The sequence below is a fragment of the Danio rerio genome, chromosome 7 (genome assembly GCF_052040795.2).
Source record: "Danio rerio strain M-AB ecotype USA chromosome 7, GRCz13ab, whole genome shotgun sequence".
Classification (NCBI taxonomy): domain Eukaryota; kingdom Metazoa; phylum Chordata; class Actinopteri; order Cypriniformes; family Danionidae; genus Danio; species Danio rerio.
Window position 1 is genome coordinate 45617404 of NC_141027.1, and position 18569 is coordinate 45635972.

An 18569-nucleotide genomic window follows, 5' to 3' on the forward strand; every position below is an offset into this window, starting at 1 on the left:
CATTTTCATTTCTGTAACCTTGTATAGCTCTGTATACAGTATCCCATACTAGTCCTATCACAATATCTGTTAATTCTTTGGTGTGCTTCATTTTGGTAAATAAATATTGTGCTTAACAATATACAAATACACCATTAAACTAATATACCAATAAAATACTACACACAATATTTTTGAAACTCTCAATTTTAGGCTTTAATCTTAATTGTGCCGTTTTAGTGACTGACACTTTAAATTCATATGAGATTGTGCTCCCAGCCATCTTTTTAAAAGAGGGCAGAGCAATAAATGCCTATGTGTCTGCATAGTTGCAGATTCAAAAACAAGACTAACATCTTATGCTAATAAGGGAGATATCATGGCGGTGTTTCCCCATACATATACATACAAAGTGAGAATGTCAATCAAAGAGTTTCTGCAGACTGTTTTTAAGAAGTGTGATTATAAAAAATACAATTAATAAACTTTTACTACTAGAAGCTGACAGTATATTCACAGACTGTTGCCACACAACTGTGTTAAAAAGTCTTTATAAAAGTAATTTTTGCATAGGGGAGAGCGGGGCACAAAGTAACACTTTTTGGTTTTGGTCAAATAATGAAAAAAGTAATGTGGTTAGACAAAACATTTTTTTTTTTTTTTTTACTAATAACACACAAGCTTCTCCTACCAATGAGCACTGCAATTATGATCGCCGGACCTATGGTTTCTGTGTAGTATTGCCAAAAGTGCCAGGAGTAAAACTGTTACTATTTACCCAACCTGCGGGGCAAGTTGTAACCGACAGAGGATTAGTTGTAACACATGCATTTAAAGGTAGATTTCACACAATTAATTTAAATTCAATTTACTTCAAATAGTAGCTATATTTCCTCAGTAATCGGCTCATTTCTTTTTTATTCTATATAGCACAATATGTTTACGTATTTATTTGTTTATTGGACAAACACATTTGAATCTATTTGCATCATTATCCATGTATTCATCATTATACAGTACATTTATTTGCATTATTAGCAACATTTTTTTCAAATAAAAATATTCTCTATTAAAAAAAAAAACATTTGGTGTCCAACAGTGTGTGGCTTAATAGTAACATTCTGTTACAACTAACCCATCTGTGTCATGATTTCCTCAAAACTGGCTAGCAGTCATTGTGTGTTTTTATATCCTTCAAAATTATTTCATCTTTTAGCCTAGAAGATGTTAATCACAACAATATAAGATTTTACGTACATACTTTTACAGATTTTTTTTTATAAAAAACTATAATAAAATACTTTTATGCTACAAAAAGGGTTTCTCCTGTGTTTCTCATCCAAATTTTCAATAATTGGCAGGAAGACGTCTGCCGACACTGTGGTGAAAACCTCGGAAGCGTGCCATGGTTAACCCTGAGCAAATACCTTTAACTCGGTGTTACAATTTGCCCTGCATTACTTTGTGCCCCGCGCTCCCCTAACAGGTCCCCTTTAAGATCATTTTATGGTTCTGACTATAAAAAGAAAATTTATTAGAATAATATTGCAAGTGCACCCTTTAAAAAGGTTGATAAACAAGGGTATTTTTATTAGTCTATATTACCATGATTTAACATTAAACTAATAACAATGATAATGCATGACTAATAGCATAACACAAACACACATAACACACTGATCCTGTTTCACTATGTAATTTAATGAATAAATAATTATTTTAACAAACAGTCTTCTTTTGATATTGTTATAAATATATATTTTATAATGCCTAAATCGTAATACAAATAGTTCTCCTGAACGAAAATGACAAATTAGTTAAATTAAATTAAATTAAATTAAATTAAATTAAATTAAATTAAATTAAATTAAATTAAATTAAATTAAATTAAATTAAATTAAATTAAATTAAATTCAGTTTAATTTAATTTAATTTAATTTAATTTAATTTAATTTAATTTAATTTAATTTAATTTAATTTAATTTAATTTTATATCTCAGCAATTGAAAGGAAACACAGCAGGTTACCCCTTTGAAACTAAATCTTTTTGGATTGATTCTTTCAAATCGGAGGGAGTTGTCATGAAAACACTACATAACAGCTTAAGTAACACTTTTACCTGTCACTATTTACTGTTTGCTAGCTGTCTGAACACTATATCACCTCATAGAGCAGAAGAAAAGACAGAGCAGTCAGCTAAATCAGACCATGTATTGAACAATAGGTCAATCTATTAATCACTGCGACAAGCCTATGTATAACCACAAAGTAAACTTCAAAATATCCTAATGAACACATCCAGTACATTCTGCTACAAAGCACATTTACCAAATAGTTTATTTAGCCAAGACGTTTTAAAAATATGTATGATATATGATATACTTTATAGTGTTGTGATAATAATTAGCATTCTAACAGGCCTAATATTTTTAGCATAGCAATAAATCAAACAGCTTGAACATCCCTGGAGTAACTTGCACTGTAACTCTGGCTGGAACAGAGAAAAAAAATTTGTGATCCAGGACTTGTAGTGGGTGGAAATGCGTGGTGTGTGTAGGAGGCATTCATACAGTATAGAGAGGATGATTTTTTTATTTTTTTTTGCCACAAACCCACGAACAACTTGTTACTGTAATAAAAGATGATTCTGCAAACACACTTTCCACTACACTGTGCAGTGCACACACTAGTATGGCTGACTGTATTTGAGCCTTTCTCTCATGTCACTTTTTTACATCTTTTTACACCTCCTACAACCAACAGATTTAGTCTTTCCGGTTCAAATTAAAGTAAAATTAAGCAAATTAAGCCAATGGATATGATGTAAAAAAGTAAATGCTCTATATTAAATACAGAGCAAGTATATCATATAAGGAATAACTGATAACAGGAGAGCATTATTTTCTAATAATTCAATTGGCTCCAGTCAATTCAGCAGTGGTTACCACATACATAGATATGCTGTATTTTAAGATACTTTTCAGGTTTTTGTCCTAAAAAATCTCCCATGTATAAGGATAATTTCTATATTAAATTTCTTTGAAGTTTTCAACTTGGAATATCAATTGCACCATTCATTTTTATAATTATTGTTGTAAACACTACCCCAAATAAACTCTTTTCTCCCTCAACAGCCTTTAACTTCTCATAGACAAAACCAAATAAACATAATTAAAAGGAAATAATAATAATAATAATAATAATAATGATAATAATAATAATAATAATAATAATAATGATGATAATAATAATAATAATAATAATAATAATAATAACAATAATAATAATAATGATGGTGATGATGATGATAATTAGGTAAAAAATGAAAATGAATAATAATTAAATATTCATCTATTATTGAATCATAAGAGTCAGCCAGCAAATAATCTAAAAAGGGGTGCCACACCTCAAAGGTCTTTAAAGAACCAGGAAGTGATTTAATGCAACTAAACACTTCTTTCATGCATCAAAAAGGGTGGAGAGACATTTTGCTAAAGTAGTAAAAGCTAAAGCCTTTCGGACTATTACTGAAAGGTTTGCATCTATTGCCAAACCAAAAAGGGTCAGAAGCGGATTTGTATTCAGAGCTATGTCGAACACATCTTTCAAAGTTTTAAATATTTTATTCCAATAATCAAATAATTTATAGAAATTATTTCTCATGGAACTCATAGAAATGCTGCATTCCATGCGGCATACACCTTGCATCCTAAAATGTATTTTTAAAAATAATGAGTGTGCACCAAAACTTTAGTATGATACCAAACAATTAATATTCCAAAGTTATCCAGATGGTCAAGCCAGGCTCATTCAGCTTACATACCCCTATACACATTTCTGGAGAGAGCAAAATGTGTCCCAGGAGCTACGTTTATTTGCAGTTTTTGTTCTCGTGAATCGGCCAGAGGCCGCTGTGTACGCTTTTGGAGATCTAAAATATCTCACGTGAGTGCCAATGGTACCTGCTGTTCTCAAGTTATTTACTTGTTTACTTCATTTTTTGTCTTCTGTTTTTGTCTTACCTGCTTTCTGTAACCGTTCTTTACCGGACTCGAACCCCGTCATAGTGGTCAACTCCTCTCAGTGTCTTAAGTCCACCGACATACATGGCGAATAAACTGAACAAACTAGTAACAGCAGGAAAGCCGTCCATACAGAGGTGAGCGGTCAGCTGTGCAAGGGAAGGAATGGTGTCATACTGCCGTTTTAAAACGGAATGCAGCATTTGTAGCACTGGCTACATAATTCACCATCTCCAGAAATGTATAGGGCTACGTTTTCAAAATGAACCTGTGTTGCAGATGGTTTTCTATTTCTGGTGGATGCACATTTTAATATCTAATATTTCCCACAATACATTGGCAGATTAAAGTACTGCTACAACGTGAAAAGAAGTTAAATGTTATATACATGTGGAGGACGTGAGAAGATGATTGACAGGGCATGTAACTAAGCAACAAAAATGGTCAGCTAATGGAAATACTATAGCTATGAGTTTCACTGAAGATAACTGAGAACAACAGAATTTTCCTTAGCATTCGGTAGTCCTAATATAAACCGTACATATTCTTATAAATATATTATACAGTATGATATATAGCATATTTACCATCACAATATTAGGCATTTCAAATATGGGAATTTTTGCTAAGATGGCAGTGAGTCATGAATAATATTACAAAATCTGAACATCAAGCAAGAGGTCATGTGATGATGAAAGCCTTGTGCAATTATGGGATGTTGCCACACTCGCCTTTGAAGAGGATGCACGCAATATGAAACATACTCACCTATGCCCATCTGTGTCATGCCGCCAGTGCTCTTTTCATCATACCTGTGAGATTGGGATGGGATATGGTCCAGGCAGATTCTCCTGCAGCCTCACAGGGTCTGGAGAGGCCCATGCATTCCCAGTCACTTCCACCAGCACAGTTCCAGTGGAGAAGAAAGCATTGGCCTTGCCTGCCATGTCCTGCACCATTACAGAGAGCTTGTAGCGGCCACACATCTCTGGATCCAATGTTGAAGCACCTGCACAGATGGATATGTTTACAAAGGTATCTATGCTTACAGCGGGGAAAATAAGTATTGAACACGTCACCATTTTTCTTTGAACACACATTCCTAAAGGTGTCGTTGACTTGAAATTTTCACCAGATGTTAGTAACAATCAAAGAAATGTTATGTGTAATGAAATGAAATGATGCAGAGAAAAAGTATTGAAAACACAAAGAAAGGGAGGTGTAAAAAGGTAATGAAAGCCTGACAGCAGCTGAAATCTCTCAGTAGTTTTTCAGCAGCCTGTTTCAATCCAACATCTACATTATGATGAAGATGAAGCCAGGGTGAGACAAGGAAACTTTAAAATGCTTTCAGAAAAAAAATAAAAATAAAAAAATCAAGCTGTAGAATGGCCGAGCCAATCACGTGACTTGAATCCCATATAAAATACAATTTAAAGCTTTAATTTTTTAATAAAGATTTTTACACTGTTGAAGCCTGTGAAAAACTCACACCTGAGCAATTCATGTGACTTCATTCTCCACTTGAGAGTCATCTTAAAGCTGCCATAACCAAAAAAGTATTTTAGTTCAAGTATTTAACACTTTTCAGTAGTTTAGTACTTTCTTCTTGTGTCGTCCTATTTGTTAATACACATAACTAATTTTTCTGATTTTTTTTTTGTTTTGTTTTATTTTAATGTTTGGAATGTTTGGAAAAAAAACATGAAGTTTTCAATACTCAATACATGTTCAAAAATCTAACTATTTATATACATGCACTCACAAACACATGGACCCTCACAGGACAACTGGTCCTTGAGTTGGCCCAAAGAAGTCCATATATATATATATATATTATATATATATATATATATATATATATATATATATATATATATATATATATATATATATATATATATATATATATATATATATATATATATATATATATATATATATATATATATATATATATATATATATATATATATATATATATATATATATATATATATATATATATATAGAGAGAGAGAGAGAGAGAGAGAGAGAGAGAGAGAGAGAGAAAGAGAGACACACACACACACACACACACACACACACAAACACACACACACACACACACACACACACACACACAAGTAGTAGAAAAAGAAAAGACTCAAAGGAAAATAAATACTGTGTAATGAGAAAAAACAATCTGAACAATGTTTAAACAATCTGAAATTTATGTTATTAACAACTCACCCTTATTTCAATGCCTAGAAACCAATTTAGAAACACAAATTAAGATATTTATTCTGAGAGCTCTCTAGCCCTCCAAAGGGGTTGTAAAATTGAAAACATTCCCAAAACATTCCATGTGACTTCAGTGGTTCAACTGTAATCTGTCTATTTGTTTTCCATTGTTTTTACTTTCCTCGCCAGGTCGTCAGAATGCACGTTTACTATGGGCAGCATAATGTACTGATATTACTGTCAGCCACACAACACGCATCTTACACTTTCAGATTTAATGTAAAAATATCTGTACAATGTACCGTATACCCTATATCTAAGTATGTTATTAAATACACCTTACCTTAAATCAATACAACTTACTGTAGTAAAAGTACTATAATATTTATTACAGTTTATCCGTACGGTATAGTTAATACAGTGTCATAACCAAAGAGTTGTAAATACTACAATTTATAAAGTATACATTAAAATATAAAGTAGAATGTATAAAGCATACAAAGTAATACACTTTACAATATGATTGCCGAACACTATATAATTTACTATAGCATTTTTAATGTGGCATTTAATTTAATTCATTTAATACACTCTGATTGAATGTTAAATGATTAATTTCTTTCACTAAAAATACAAAACAAAAAAGAAGTCAAATGTAACTTTAAACTTTATATGGCTGCAGGTTTTGCACATTACCTAACCATCAAGCAGGTTTAACACAAGGTATATCACCCCATGGCTCAAAGCAAATCAAAGCCAGCACTAAAGACTTGGATTACAAAAGCATCTTTTGTCTGAAACGGCACATGAAAACACAGTGTACAAACACACTCTGAGCGCATTAATCCTGTTTTTATCTCTCTCTGTTTTTCTCTCTCTGAGTTAATGCCAGGCTGTTCTGGGTGCGTTTGAACCAGACTCATGTGAGATGACCTGATGTGTTCGGAGTCTTTCTGACTCATTCAAATTAACCAGCATGCTTTTTTGGCTTTGTGAGGTTTGGCAGTAATCCAAAATCATTTTCATTTTGTGGCCATGCTTTAAGAACCAAGGTGCAATCTTGTGAACAGCTGTGTTAACAATGCAATGTGCAGAGCGTGATGAACTAACTGAGTGAAAGGGTGAGAGTTATTAGCAGATTTCATGGTGAATTTGGGCTGAAATGTGTGACAGATGAAGACAAGAAGGGACACTTTCTTTCAGCTTCTGTGTCTCAGAGGCCATCAGTCCAAAATTCAGTAACACTTCAGCTTGAGGACCAATTCTCACTATTAATATCTTGCTAATAAGTGTAATATTACTAGATTATTGAACCTGATTAATGATTAACTGATTAATTCAGCCCGATCTCACAAGAAAATGTAAGTATTTTACGTTTTGTCAGTTTAGTGGCTAATTCATACAAATTCGTATGAGTTCAGCTGTATGAAAATGTACGATTTTAAAAAGGAGACATAGCACCCAACCCCACCCCTAAACCCAATCGTCATTGGGTGATGAGCAAATCGTACAAAACAGAATTGTAAGAATGTATGAAATAGATTGTGTGAATTCATACAAATTAGCCACTAAATCAAAAAGTTCAGAATTGCTTTGAGATTGAGTTGAATTAACCTCAGAGAAGCAGTGGTTTAGAGTAAAATTATAACAGCTAAGGTTGAAAGCAAAAGATGGTCTGCACTCAAAAAATTTATTAAATAAAGACTATAAGCCTTCATCAATGTAATGATTCATTATTTCATGGTGTTTATATACTCAGTCCTTTCAGTTGAGTCAAAGTCCTTTAGGTTTGGTCTCATTAGGTTCACATCTTAAGAACTAGAATGAAAAAAAAAAATTCTACATAAAAAAAAAAACAAGTGATAATGCATTTAACAGATATTCTATGCTGTAAACATTGTCTTAAAAAACAAAAATAAAAAAATAAGTAAAATAATAAAGTAAATAAAATATATAAATGAAAACAAATGATCATCCAAATGAGTTAAAATGCATCAGACCGATATTCTACTATGTTGTACATTTAGTAGAAAAAAACAAACAAAAAAAAACAAGGCATATTAAAAATGGTAAGGTACGACATAAAGCTACCCCCTTTCAGAATACTCTATTTTAATGATCTACTGTAGGTGCAAAGTCTAAAGCGCATGGCACAAAAGCATTAAGGGCATGTCTGAATACACTTTTGCTATTTTAAGCACAGAAAGATATGCTCTCTGCCACGGTGCATGATCTAACAGGGTTGAGCTTATTCTTTAAATGAGTTTTGGGTGTGTTTTGAGAATAAACCAGTCAGAGTCTCATCTCCCATTCCCTTTAAGAGTCAGTTGCATTCTGTCATGGTGCATTTTCTATTTACATGACGGACTATGTAAGTAGAAAAACTAAACGCTTTACTAGAGAGAAAACAATTGAACAGACCATCTGCAGCGCAAGGATAAAGAACGAGCCTCTTTACTTTCTAGTTCTCTCTTTTGTGGATAATGAAATGGTGTTGTATTCACAGCACTGAAGACATCCTTTAGAATACATAATTAATTTAGTTTGTACACGCAAAGATTTGTTTTAAAACTATTTCTAAATTCAGTTCTAATTTTCAGCAAACAAATAAATGAACAGTTATAACGAAGTGTGGTGAAACAACAGAGTTATATCCAAACACACGTGCTAAGCTTCATGTGGTCCAAAACCTGACAGGTCTAAGCTTGTTTTTAATAAAACAAATATAAATGTGCATATAACAAATACTACTACTACTTGTAACGAAGTGGCTGACACAGAAGGATCCATTTGCAGTTTTTTATTAAACACAGTTTGATATCCAAATAGCACACAGATGTTGTGCATGCACAAACTTACATCAAACACAGTAGTATATAGTCGTTGGGCTAGCGGCAGGTAAACATAGGATGAGTATGCAGGCATGGGTCAGAGGCAGGCGGCTAGTATCAGAGTCGGTAAGCAGGCTAGAGTTCAAGGCAGGCGGCGAGGATCAAAGTCGGGATTAAGGCTGAAGTACAAGGCAGGCAGCAGGCAGGACTTGGTCAGTAAACAAAGCAAGATCACAACGGGAAAGCAGGCAAGGATGAGAATGCTCAGTAGTGTTAGCTAGGGCAGAACAAGACTTCGCAATGAAGCTGTGTGTGTGTGCTGCTTATAAGCGTCAGCCAGGTGATTAGGAGATGTAGTGCAGGTGTGAGTGCTAATCAGTCAATGGATGATGTAATGGTTGATAGTCCGGTGAATATGGCCAGCGAGGGGAATGACTGGGACCGAGTCGGTGACACTACTACTACTACTACTAATAATAATAATAATAATACTGATAACATTAAACAAAAGCAAGTTATCATGAATAAACTAAAAAAGCTCCCCGAGATGAAGAAGACAAGGAGGCAGTGGTTTTTATATTGATGTAGAAAATAATCATTTTTGTAATATATTCAATTGTTTTTCATATGTAAAGATATTTTGGATATTGCTGTACATCCTTTGTGTATTAAGCAATGTGGACGCATTTAAGGCGCACAGCTAATGCGCTCTGCTCTGGACTTTAGATCTGCCTGCAGCTGGTCTATTGCACAGTCTATTTTACTTCCTCAAAATAGAAACAATGTGCATTAACACACCGCTTTTCTAGACTGGCACACGCATGAGTCCACAAAGTGGCTCAAATGGATTTGCTATTTAAACAACGTGGCACAAAACGGGAAAATTAGGGTTGCACTGGTCTGAAAAAAGCAACACACGCATTCCAAAACACGTCTTGGCGTCTTATTGCACCAGGTGTATGATAGGGCCTTATAAAGTCATAGTAAAACACAGATTCATGTGTCTTATTACTTTTATAAATTGGTTATTCTATAAACATATCAAGGTTTCAGAAAACAAAGCACAGCAATTGCAATAGTGGAATTGTTAGAAGGCATGTCATATTTCAAATACAAATTAATTTTTTAATTCAATAAATTGCCATTTTTGGAGCTTTGGTGTTGCTGCCTTTTTGAATATATGATTTTGCAATTTTTGCTGTTTGGCTGAGCAGTCATTTAAAGTTATGTGCATGCTTTTGTGCATTTTTTCAATAGTGGAATGGTTGCCATGCAACAGTCAAAGGCATATGCTTGTAGAGTATTTAACAACAGCATCACATTTGGCTCAGCCAATCAGAATCAAGGACTGGAACTCTCCTTTTTTATAACATTTTTCTAATACTGTTGATTCATGCCCAAATTAAAATGTAACCCAATACTCACATAACAGATTAAGTATTCCATATTTTCAAGGTCTGATTAGTCAACGCAATGACATGGAGGCACTAACTGATCTAATACATTATTAATTCTTCTTTACCGAATATATGAGTCAGACTATTCATTAATCATCATGTTAGTCAGAGACAAGTATTACCATCTTCTGTGAGGGACACTTCTCCAGTGATGGAGTCGATTGAGAACATGTGGCTGGCAGGGATGCGCGGTATCTGGTCCAAAAGACTAAAGCGCAGGTCTGCGTGGGCAGTGTTTCGGTCGTCTCGGTCCAGCGCTTCCACCTGCATGAACGGGATACCTGTGAAAATGACACAAACACACAGACAGACAGCAGATTTTATTTTTATTTATTTTTTTATTACAATCTATATGAAGAGACTGGATTGACACATTTAGACTGATGAGCAAATGGTGTTTATTTGCATATTAACACAACTGAATTTCAGAAATAGCTCTTTCTAAGAAATATATTTCTGTGCATTTTATTAATACAGACAGTGTGAAAGGAAACAGGAAGCAAACAGAATTGGTCACAAAGCAACATTTTATAAGCAAATACCACTTACAATTCAAATGTTTGAAAGTAAATAAATAAATAAAAAAATGAAACAGAGAAATGTCATCTTCTATTTACTGTGCTTGATTTGAATGAATTTGAATAAGCTCAATAACGTGTAAAATGGGTTCACAATTTGCAGGGAACAATTAGGTTGTAAATTGGACGAAACAAACTTGTACATGTCTTTGAATCATAATCTCACTGATTCAAAGGATCTGGTCAGAGTAATGGTACATTCCAACAAAGATATATCATCCTCTGAAGGGCACTTAGGAGTGAAAACAATCATGGCTGTTATATTGAAGTACAAAACTGAACACTTTAAAGGGCCCTTAAGAATTTAAGATTTCGAAGGTTGCAACTGAGTGCAACCTTCTTCTTATTGCTGTCGCAATGGCAAGCAGCTGCTTTGTTTTTTTTTTAAATTTATTTAAAAAGCGCAATAAATCTGAGATCCAACCTGATATATCGATATACCAACAGTATTTTAACTGTTAAAATAGCCCTACAGTATATTTTCTAGTGTTTATTTTGCATGAGCAAATAGCAGTATAGCCTAAATTGCATTGTTTTTAAGATTATTATTCAGCCTACCAGCAGTGTATGTGAGAGGCTGATCTGCAGCAAATCCACTTACTCACACACTATATACCTATTTTATTTCTAACACTGTCAAACTTGACTTTGCAGGCCGATCATCTTTAAACTCAAAAGGCATTTTTTAAGTGTCCTAACTAGACCGCTGCTGTATAATGGGATGTTACTTTTCACAACTGTAAAAGTGCGCTTTAGCCATTTGAAAATGAAAGCAAACATTTAAACAAACATTCTGTTCATTTTAGCTTAATTTTAATAATATAAATAATCAATAATATAATGAATTAAAATATTACTAATAGTGTGGACTACTGTTGGACTGTGCAGTGAACTAAACATTTTTATTATGCTACATATCCTCTATCTGAAAAACTGATGTGAAAATGACTGGCAGTTGCATTTCTACTAAAATTAATTTAATGGCAAATTTCTTCTTTTTTTTTATTTTAGAGCTCAAGAGAGTTGTATTTAAAGACAAAAACATGTAATGAATTCACATCACCCACTAGTCTAGTTTTCTCCAGTGTATGTGTATAGAGTGTGCCTCCACTGCCGCTTGCACATTTTAAAGGCTATATGGGTGCACCCTGGCCTGACGCAGGGACTAGATCTCTGGACTACAGGCCTAGCTTTAATTTCACAATTTTCATATTAATTGCTATTTCATATTATAAAATATTGTGTGTTCTGAAGCTTGGAATGACGAGAGTGTTGGTAATTAATGAAACAAATAATACATGTATGAGTGTCTGCTTCACAGAACTGCTTACTTTTCCTTAAAGCCTCTGCAATATTCAAAATAAGAGTCCCACATACATAGTATGATGAATACATTCATTCATTCATTCATTCATTCATTCATTCATTCATTCATTCATTCATTCATTCATTCATTCATTCATTCATTTTCTTGTCGGCTTAGTCCCTTTATTAATCCAATTTTAGTCCCATAAGACAATTTAGCCTACCCAATTCACCTGTACCGCATGTCTTTGGACTGTGGGGTAAACCGGAGCACACCCACGCGAAGGCAGGGAGAACATGCAAACTCCACACAGAAATTCCAACTGAGCCGAGGTTCGAACCACTACCTACTGCGCCACTGCCTCGCCATGATGAATACAAGCTGAGATAAACTTAAAAACAACTGGTAAAATATCATTGTTGTAAACTCAAAGGCAAACATTGTGGCCAATGAAATGCTGCCAGGGATGTACACATTAATGATCCAGTGTGCAACATAACAGTCTGTGTTTGGTTCTGGTTGCTCTGTTTTACACCTGGATTTTACACTCTAAAGATTAACATGAGAACGAAGAAACAATGGTGTTTTAGGCTCACTATTCAGCCTTTTTTTTTTTTTTTTTTACAGAAACTTTAAGATATTTTGACCTGTTTGCACACTTAAATTATAATTAACAACCAGTAGCAGTTATAAGTGTATGTTAAGTTTTAATAAAAAGTTTCCTTGCTAAAAAAAATTCCATACAGTTTACTTTTAATAGTAGAAAGTTTTTTACTTGTATCCAAGTACATCTGAAAATTAACACTTAGCTGGAGTCATTTTTACTCAACTACTTTGTTCACCACTGCCCGTTTTTTTAGAAAGAGGGCTATGCGTAAAATCATTATCAACAGCTGTCTTTAGAGCTTAATTTAGTCAGAATACATTCAAATTCATTTAATTGGCCCTTTTCTTTGTTTGATTGCAATCAACTGATTGCAAAACAGCTTACATTCTCACAACCAGCCTGACATTCAACACAGGGCATTAATAATGTTCAATACTGGAATAATTGGCAATGCGTATTCAACATAAGATGACTTCACTGCACTGATAATGGATGTTGAATCAGTATGTTCGTTTTCATCCTCCGTACAAAACCTTTTAATTCAGATGTTCTTATAATAAGAGAGATGAGTAATCTCTGATCATTAATGAGAAAAAAGGATTCTTTTTGTTATTTACTCCAATCTCAGCAAGCAAACAAGCATTTCAGAGAAAATGTTCAGCGCATAACTGCCAGAGCTTCAAGAGCATTTCTTCTTTCATCACAGCAATGATGCACATGTAAAACAGCTTTTCCTCATGTCTGGCACACATAAATAGCTCTTCATGTGTCTCATGATAGAAAGTAAAAAGGGACCAAAAAAGCTACCAGATAATTACTATGTCAAATTCTGTTACTATGCTATTTATATATTAGCAAAACAATATAATCATGAAAGTAAGTGAACATTATTATTTTTAAAAACTTATTAGTGAAAAAAAGGCAACCGTCAATATAATTGTTTTAAAATTAATTCTAAAACAGAAATTAAAGGAAAATAAAGTAATGATAACATATTGTACTTTTGAGGCTATTTTGACAAGAATATAGTTGTTAAGATTGCAACTAGTTTATTTATAATTTTCATGCCTATTTTAAATATTCATAATTTCATAGATTCAGCACGTCAGTATCTAGCCTGTCATACTGAGCAGAGCAAAGATGGTTGACATTCTGCCACAAGATGGCGACTGAGACCACATAATAAGCCCTAAGAGGAGAAAACAGCAACTACAACTGATCAAATCATTATAAATCAGGTAAGTGACATTCTATGTTAGGGCCCTATCATACACCTGGCGCAGTGTGGCGCAAGACGCGGCGCAATGGTCTTTTAGTAGTTTCAGCTTGGCGCAAGAGTCGTTTTGAGGCGTTGCGCTACGCTGTTTAAATAGCAAATGCATTAGCGCTCATTTGTGCGCCCATAGGCGTTCTGGTCTAAAAAGGAAGGCGTTCTGAGGCGGACCGCTGGCGCGTTGGTATTTTGAGAAACTAAAATAGATTTTTCATTAGACCAAAACTAACCCGGTCTAAACTCTGGCGCAGAGTTGCGCCTCGCTTACGCACTGCTTAATACGCACAAGAGAGCAATAGGCAAATATCTTTACATATGAAAAAAAATTAATATTAAGGATATATATGATATAATAAGAATAGATATAGAATATAAATATAAAGGATTAAAATATTAAAAAACATTATTTTCTAGCCTACATAAATATGAAAAACCACTGCTTTTATGTCTTCTTCATCTCGGGAGGCTTTTTCAGTTCATTCATAACAATTTGCTTTTGTATAATGTTATTATTATTAGCAGTATTATTTATTATATCCATATTTATATTTGTTTTATTAAAAACAAGCTTAGATTTGCCCACCTGTCAGGTTTTAGACCATATGGGGCATGGCAGGTGTATTTGGAAATAACTCAGTATTTTGACCACACTTGGTCTATATTGTTCATTTATTCATTTGCTAGAAATTAGAACTGAATTTAGAAATAGTTTTGAAACAAATCTTTGCGCTTAACAAACAAAAGTATTTATTTATAGGCTAATTGATGTCTGTGCGTAAAGGTTTCCCTATCCAAGAGCGAATGTGAAAGTAGATCATTTATCTCTCATTCTCACGCAGTAGATGCTCTGTTTAACAGTTTTCTGTTAAAAAATTGTCAACTGTAAACTGTTTGCTTGTGAAATGCTCATTTCTTCCACTTAGTGTAAATAGCGAATGCGCTCTTGGCGCGATGCAGCTGACTCTTAAAGGGAATGGGAGATGAGACTCTAATTGGTTTATTCTCAAAACACACCTATAACTCATTAAGAAAATAAACTCAACCCTTTTAGACCACACGCCTTGGCGCAAAGCGCATTTTCCCGTCCGTAAATTAGCAAAAGTGCGTTCTGACACGCCCTGAAAATGTTTGCGCCCTGTGTTTTGCGCTCTGCCCATGGACCGTCAAAATAAAGCCCTTAATCTCTGTCTTTTTTATGTTGTAGTGCTGTATTTATACCTTAGTAATCTGCTAGTGTTTGCTTTGCTTTGGCTTTTTTGGGGTAATTATTGTGATCTCCCGAATGCAACAGAGAATTACTATAAAATCTCTGTAGACTGATGGCATTTCATGCCATTCAGCCTTATAATCTTAAAATGTCAACAAAATCACCTGTTACAATAGAGAGTTGTGCAAATACTAGCTCTAAAGTGCACGTTTGTGAAGTAGCAATGGTTTCTGCTGTTCTGACGTCAGCTGCAAATGTGAAGGAAGGGTGGAAGAAAGTAGTTCTTCTTAAAAAAGTGTTTTTGAGACTTCGTGTTTGATTATCTTTTTTATATACATGATTATGTTGTCAAACTATTTTATAAACACAATACTTCACTCAGAGAAGTGTGATATGGCTGTATATCATCACTGGTGGGACACTAAGGCACTCAGCCTGCGGCCTCGCACCAACACACGCATCCCACCAGTGCTGTTATACAGCCATATCACACTGCTGCTCGTGTGATATTGCTCATTTATAGATAAATATATACAGCACTCAGTTACAACTACTGTGTGCTATTACGCTACTCCAATTCATGGTATAGTGTGGAAAATGTTTGACATTCAGACTAACAAATTAGCATCTCATTTATCATGGCATGTCATGGCTGAAAAATAAGAAAAAGTCAAGTGTTGCAATTAGTGTAAGCAGAAGTCATCCAGCAGAAAGAGTTGTCAGTCAGAGCCCGCTGAGCTCCACACACCCACCTTTGAGAAGACCCAGCTGCACGCTGCCTCTCATGCTCTCTTCCAGGAACACCGGTACATTGTCGTTCTTATCGATGACGCACACCTCTACGGTGAAGCTCTGAGTGTGCATGGACTTTGTGAAGGACACCTGGAAAAAAAAGCACTCAGGTCAAAGCACTCAAGCAGCATGTCTTATTAGAGCTCAAACCCTTTTGGGTTCATGTTTCATTGGCCTGCAATTTCTGTCAGCGTTTGTTATTTTTGGACTACCTCCGGATGTGTTTTTTTTTTTTTTTTTTTTTTTCATTTTGAAAATCTAGCAAATCAATGACGTAGGTTTTATTTGAACTGAGAGTCAGGGACCCATGTGACAGTAGCTTGAAATAAAGACAAATAGCTCTGGGAATATGTACATTCTTCTGCTCAATTTATTTGTCTAAAACAACAATAGCTCGACAAAAATAAATATGTAAATATAAAATATTGTAAAACACTATATAAACATTCTAATGATAAATGTAAGTTGACCTATTGTCACTTTCAGCAAATAAATGGTCTAAATTACAATATTCTTATTTCAAAGTTTGAAGACAGATTAGTAGTAGATTAAAAAGCTAAACTAATTCTTATTTTCATCATAACACATCTGTTAACAGCAATGTAACTGAATAAAATAATTGAAGTGGATGCTGGTTTTATTTTGAACAGATAGACAGACAGACAGACAGACAGACAGACAGACATCTCTTTAGGATTCTTACCTGTAAGGAGTAAGACGGCTGTTTTTCTCGGTCCAGAGGTTTAAGGGCATACAGGAAACCTGACTCCACACCAAAAATCCCTTCATCATCACCATTTACAGTCAGATCAGAATAGGTCAGAGGGAGATCTGGCAACTGTAAGATTAATAAAAATATATAGAATTATACAAAAACACAAACATGCAAGCCAAAAGAAGAATGGTTTCATCCTGGTCTATAGGATGCTTTACAATAATATATTTGTGCATATTTATTATATTAGTTAGTACCAAAGCCAAAACAACAACAACAATAATAAAGATCACAGTTCAAAAATTAGTACACCCAAATTAATATATTTTAGACAAATATTAATTAAAAATATAAAAAAATATAATAATAATAAAAATAATAATTTTTCTTTACTATTTTTAAGTATTGCCTATATTTCGTTGAGAAACCGAAAAACATTCACTATCAAAAGGGGTATATTCATTTATGCTGAGCACTGTATGTGTGTATGTATGTGTGTGTGTGTGAGTGAGTGTGTGTGTGTGTGTGTGTGTGTGTGTGTGTGTGTGTGTGTGTGTGTGTGTGTGTGTGTGTGTGTGTGTGTGTGTGTGGAACAAAGTGTATAAAACTAAATATAAATTCATATGCTCAAAACTATTAATTATGCTTTTTTTCTGACTCCACTTGAAAGGTACATTACTGGCTGCGAGTGTAAAAACAGGATTGTGCAGTGTGATCGGTCAGTGAGATGGTAATTTTGTTTGACTGAGCTCTCCTCTAAATGCCTGTGAATGACCAATAGCAGCTGCTGTTGACAGCAGTTATGTGGCTCAGTGGTCGACACCAATGCACATAAAGATTCTGAATTAAGCTGGGCATGAGGATACATATTATAAATGCATTGTGCTCAAAACTGGCATATCCAATAACGAGTACAGCGTGATCACGCCTTAATTAGAGGACAAATCTGAAGGGCCAGTGTCATACCAGCGATTCCCAAATGGCCTGGCCAGTATTTAATTCTTTTTATGTTACTCTATAAAAAAAAAAAAAAAAAAAAAAAAAAAATATATATATATATATATATATATATATATATATATATATATATATATATATATATATATATATATATATACCATATATATACCATATATATACCATATATATATATATATATATATATATATATATATATATATATATATATATATATATATATATATATATATATATATATGTCAATGTATATTAGGAAAAAGTAAAGATTGATTAAAACACTAATCACACCCAGCATGACTTTCGTGGCACTTAGTAGCTATCCCATTCAATATGAAATACAGTTCACATGCCTGATATCAACAATCTAATAAAATAAACAAACAAACAAACCATATAAATAAATAAATAAATAGAACACAACACTTTAATGAGATAAACAAACAAATAATATAAATAAATAAATTAAATAAAATACAACACTCGAATAAAATAAACAAACAATATAAATAAATAAATAAATAAATAAACAAATAAAACACAACACTCTAATGAGATAAACAAACAAATAATATAAATAAATAAATTAAATAAAATACAA

General features: G+C 33.6%; 1 protein-coding gene across 1 annotated transcript in view; it reads right to left on the bottom strand.

Moving 5' to 3' along the window:
• The window catches only part of cdh16 (cadherin 16, KSP-cadherin), a 90915-nt gene that overhangs the window by 60769 nt on the left and 11577 nt on the right, over positions 1–18569 (bottom strand). The window contains exons 4-7 of the mRNA XM_087261644.1: positions 16979–17113; positions 16236–16365; positions 10635–10793; positions 4814–5010 (exon numbers count right to left, since the gene is read on the bottom strand). Coding sequence (XP_087117770.1) covers positions 4814–5010; positions 10635–10793; positions 16236–16365; positions 16979–17113 — 621 coding nt within the window. The remainder of the gene's footprint in view (positions 1–4813; positions 5011–10634; positions 10794–16235; positions 16366–16978; positions 17114–18569) is intronic.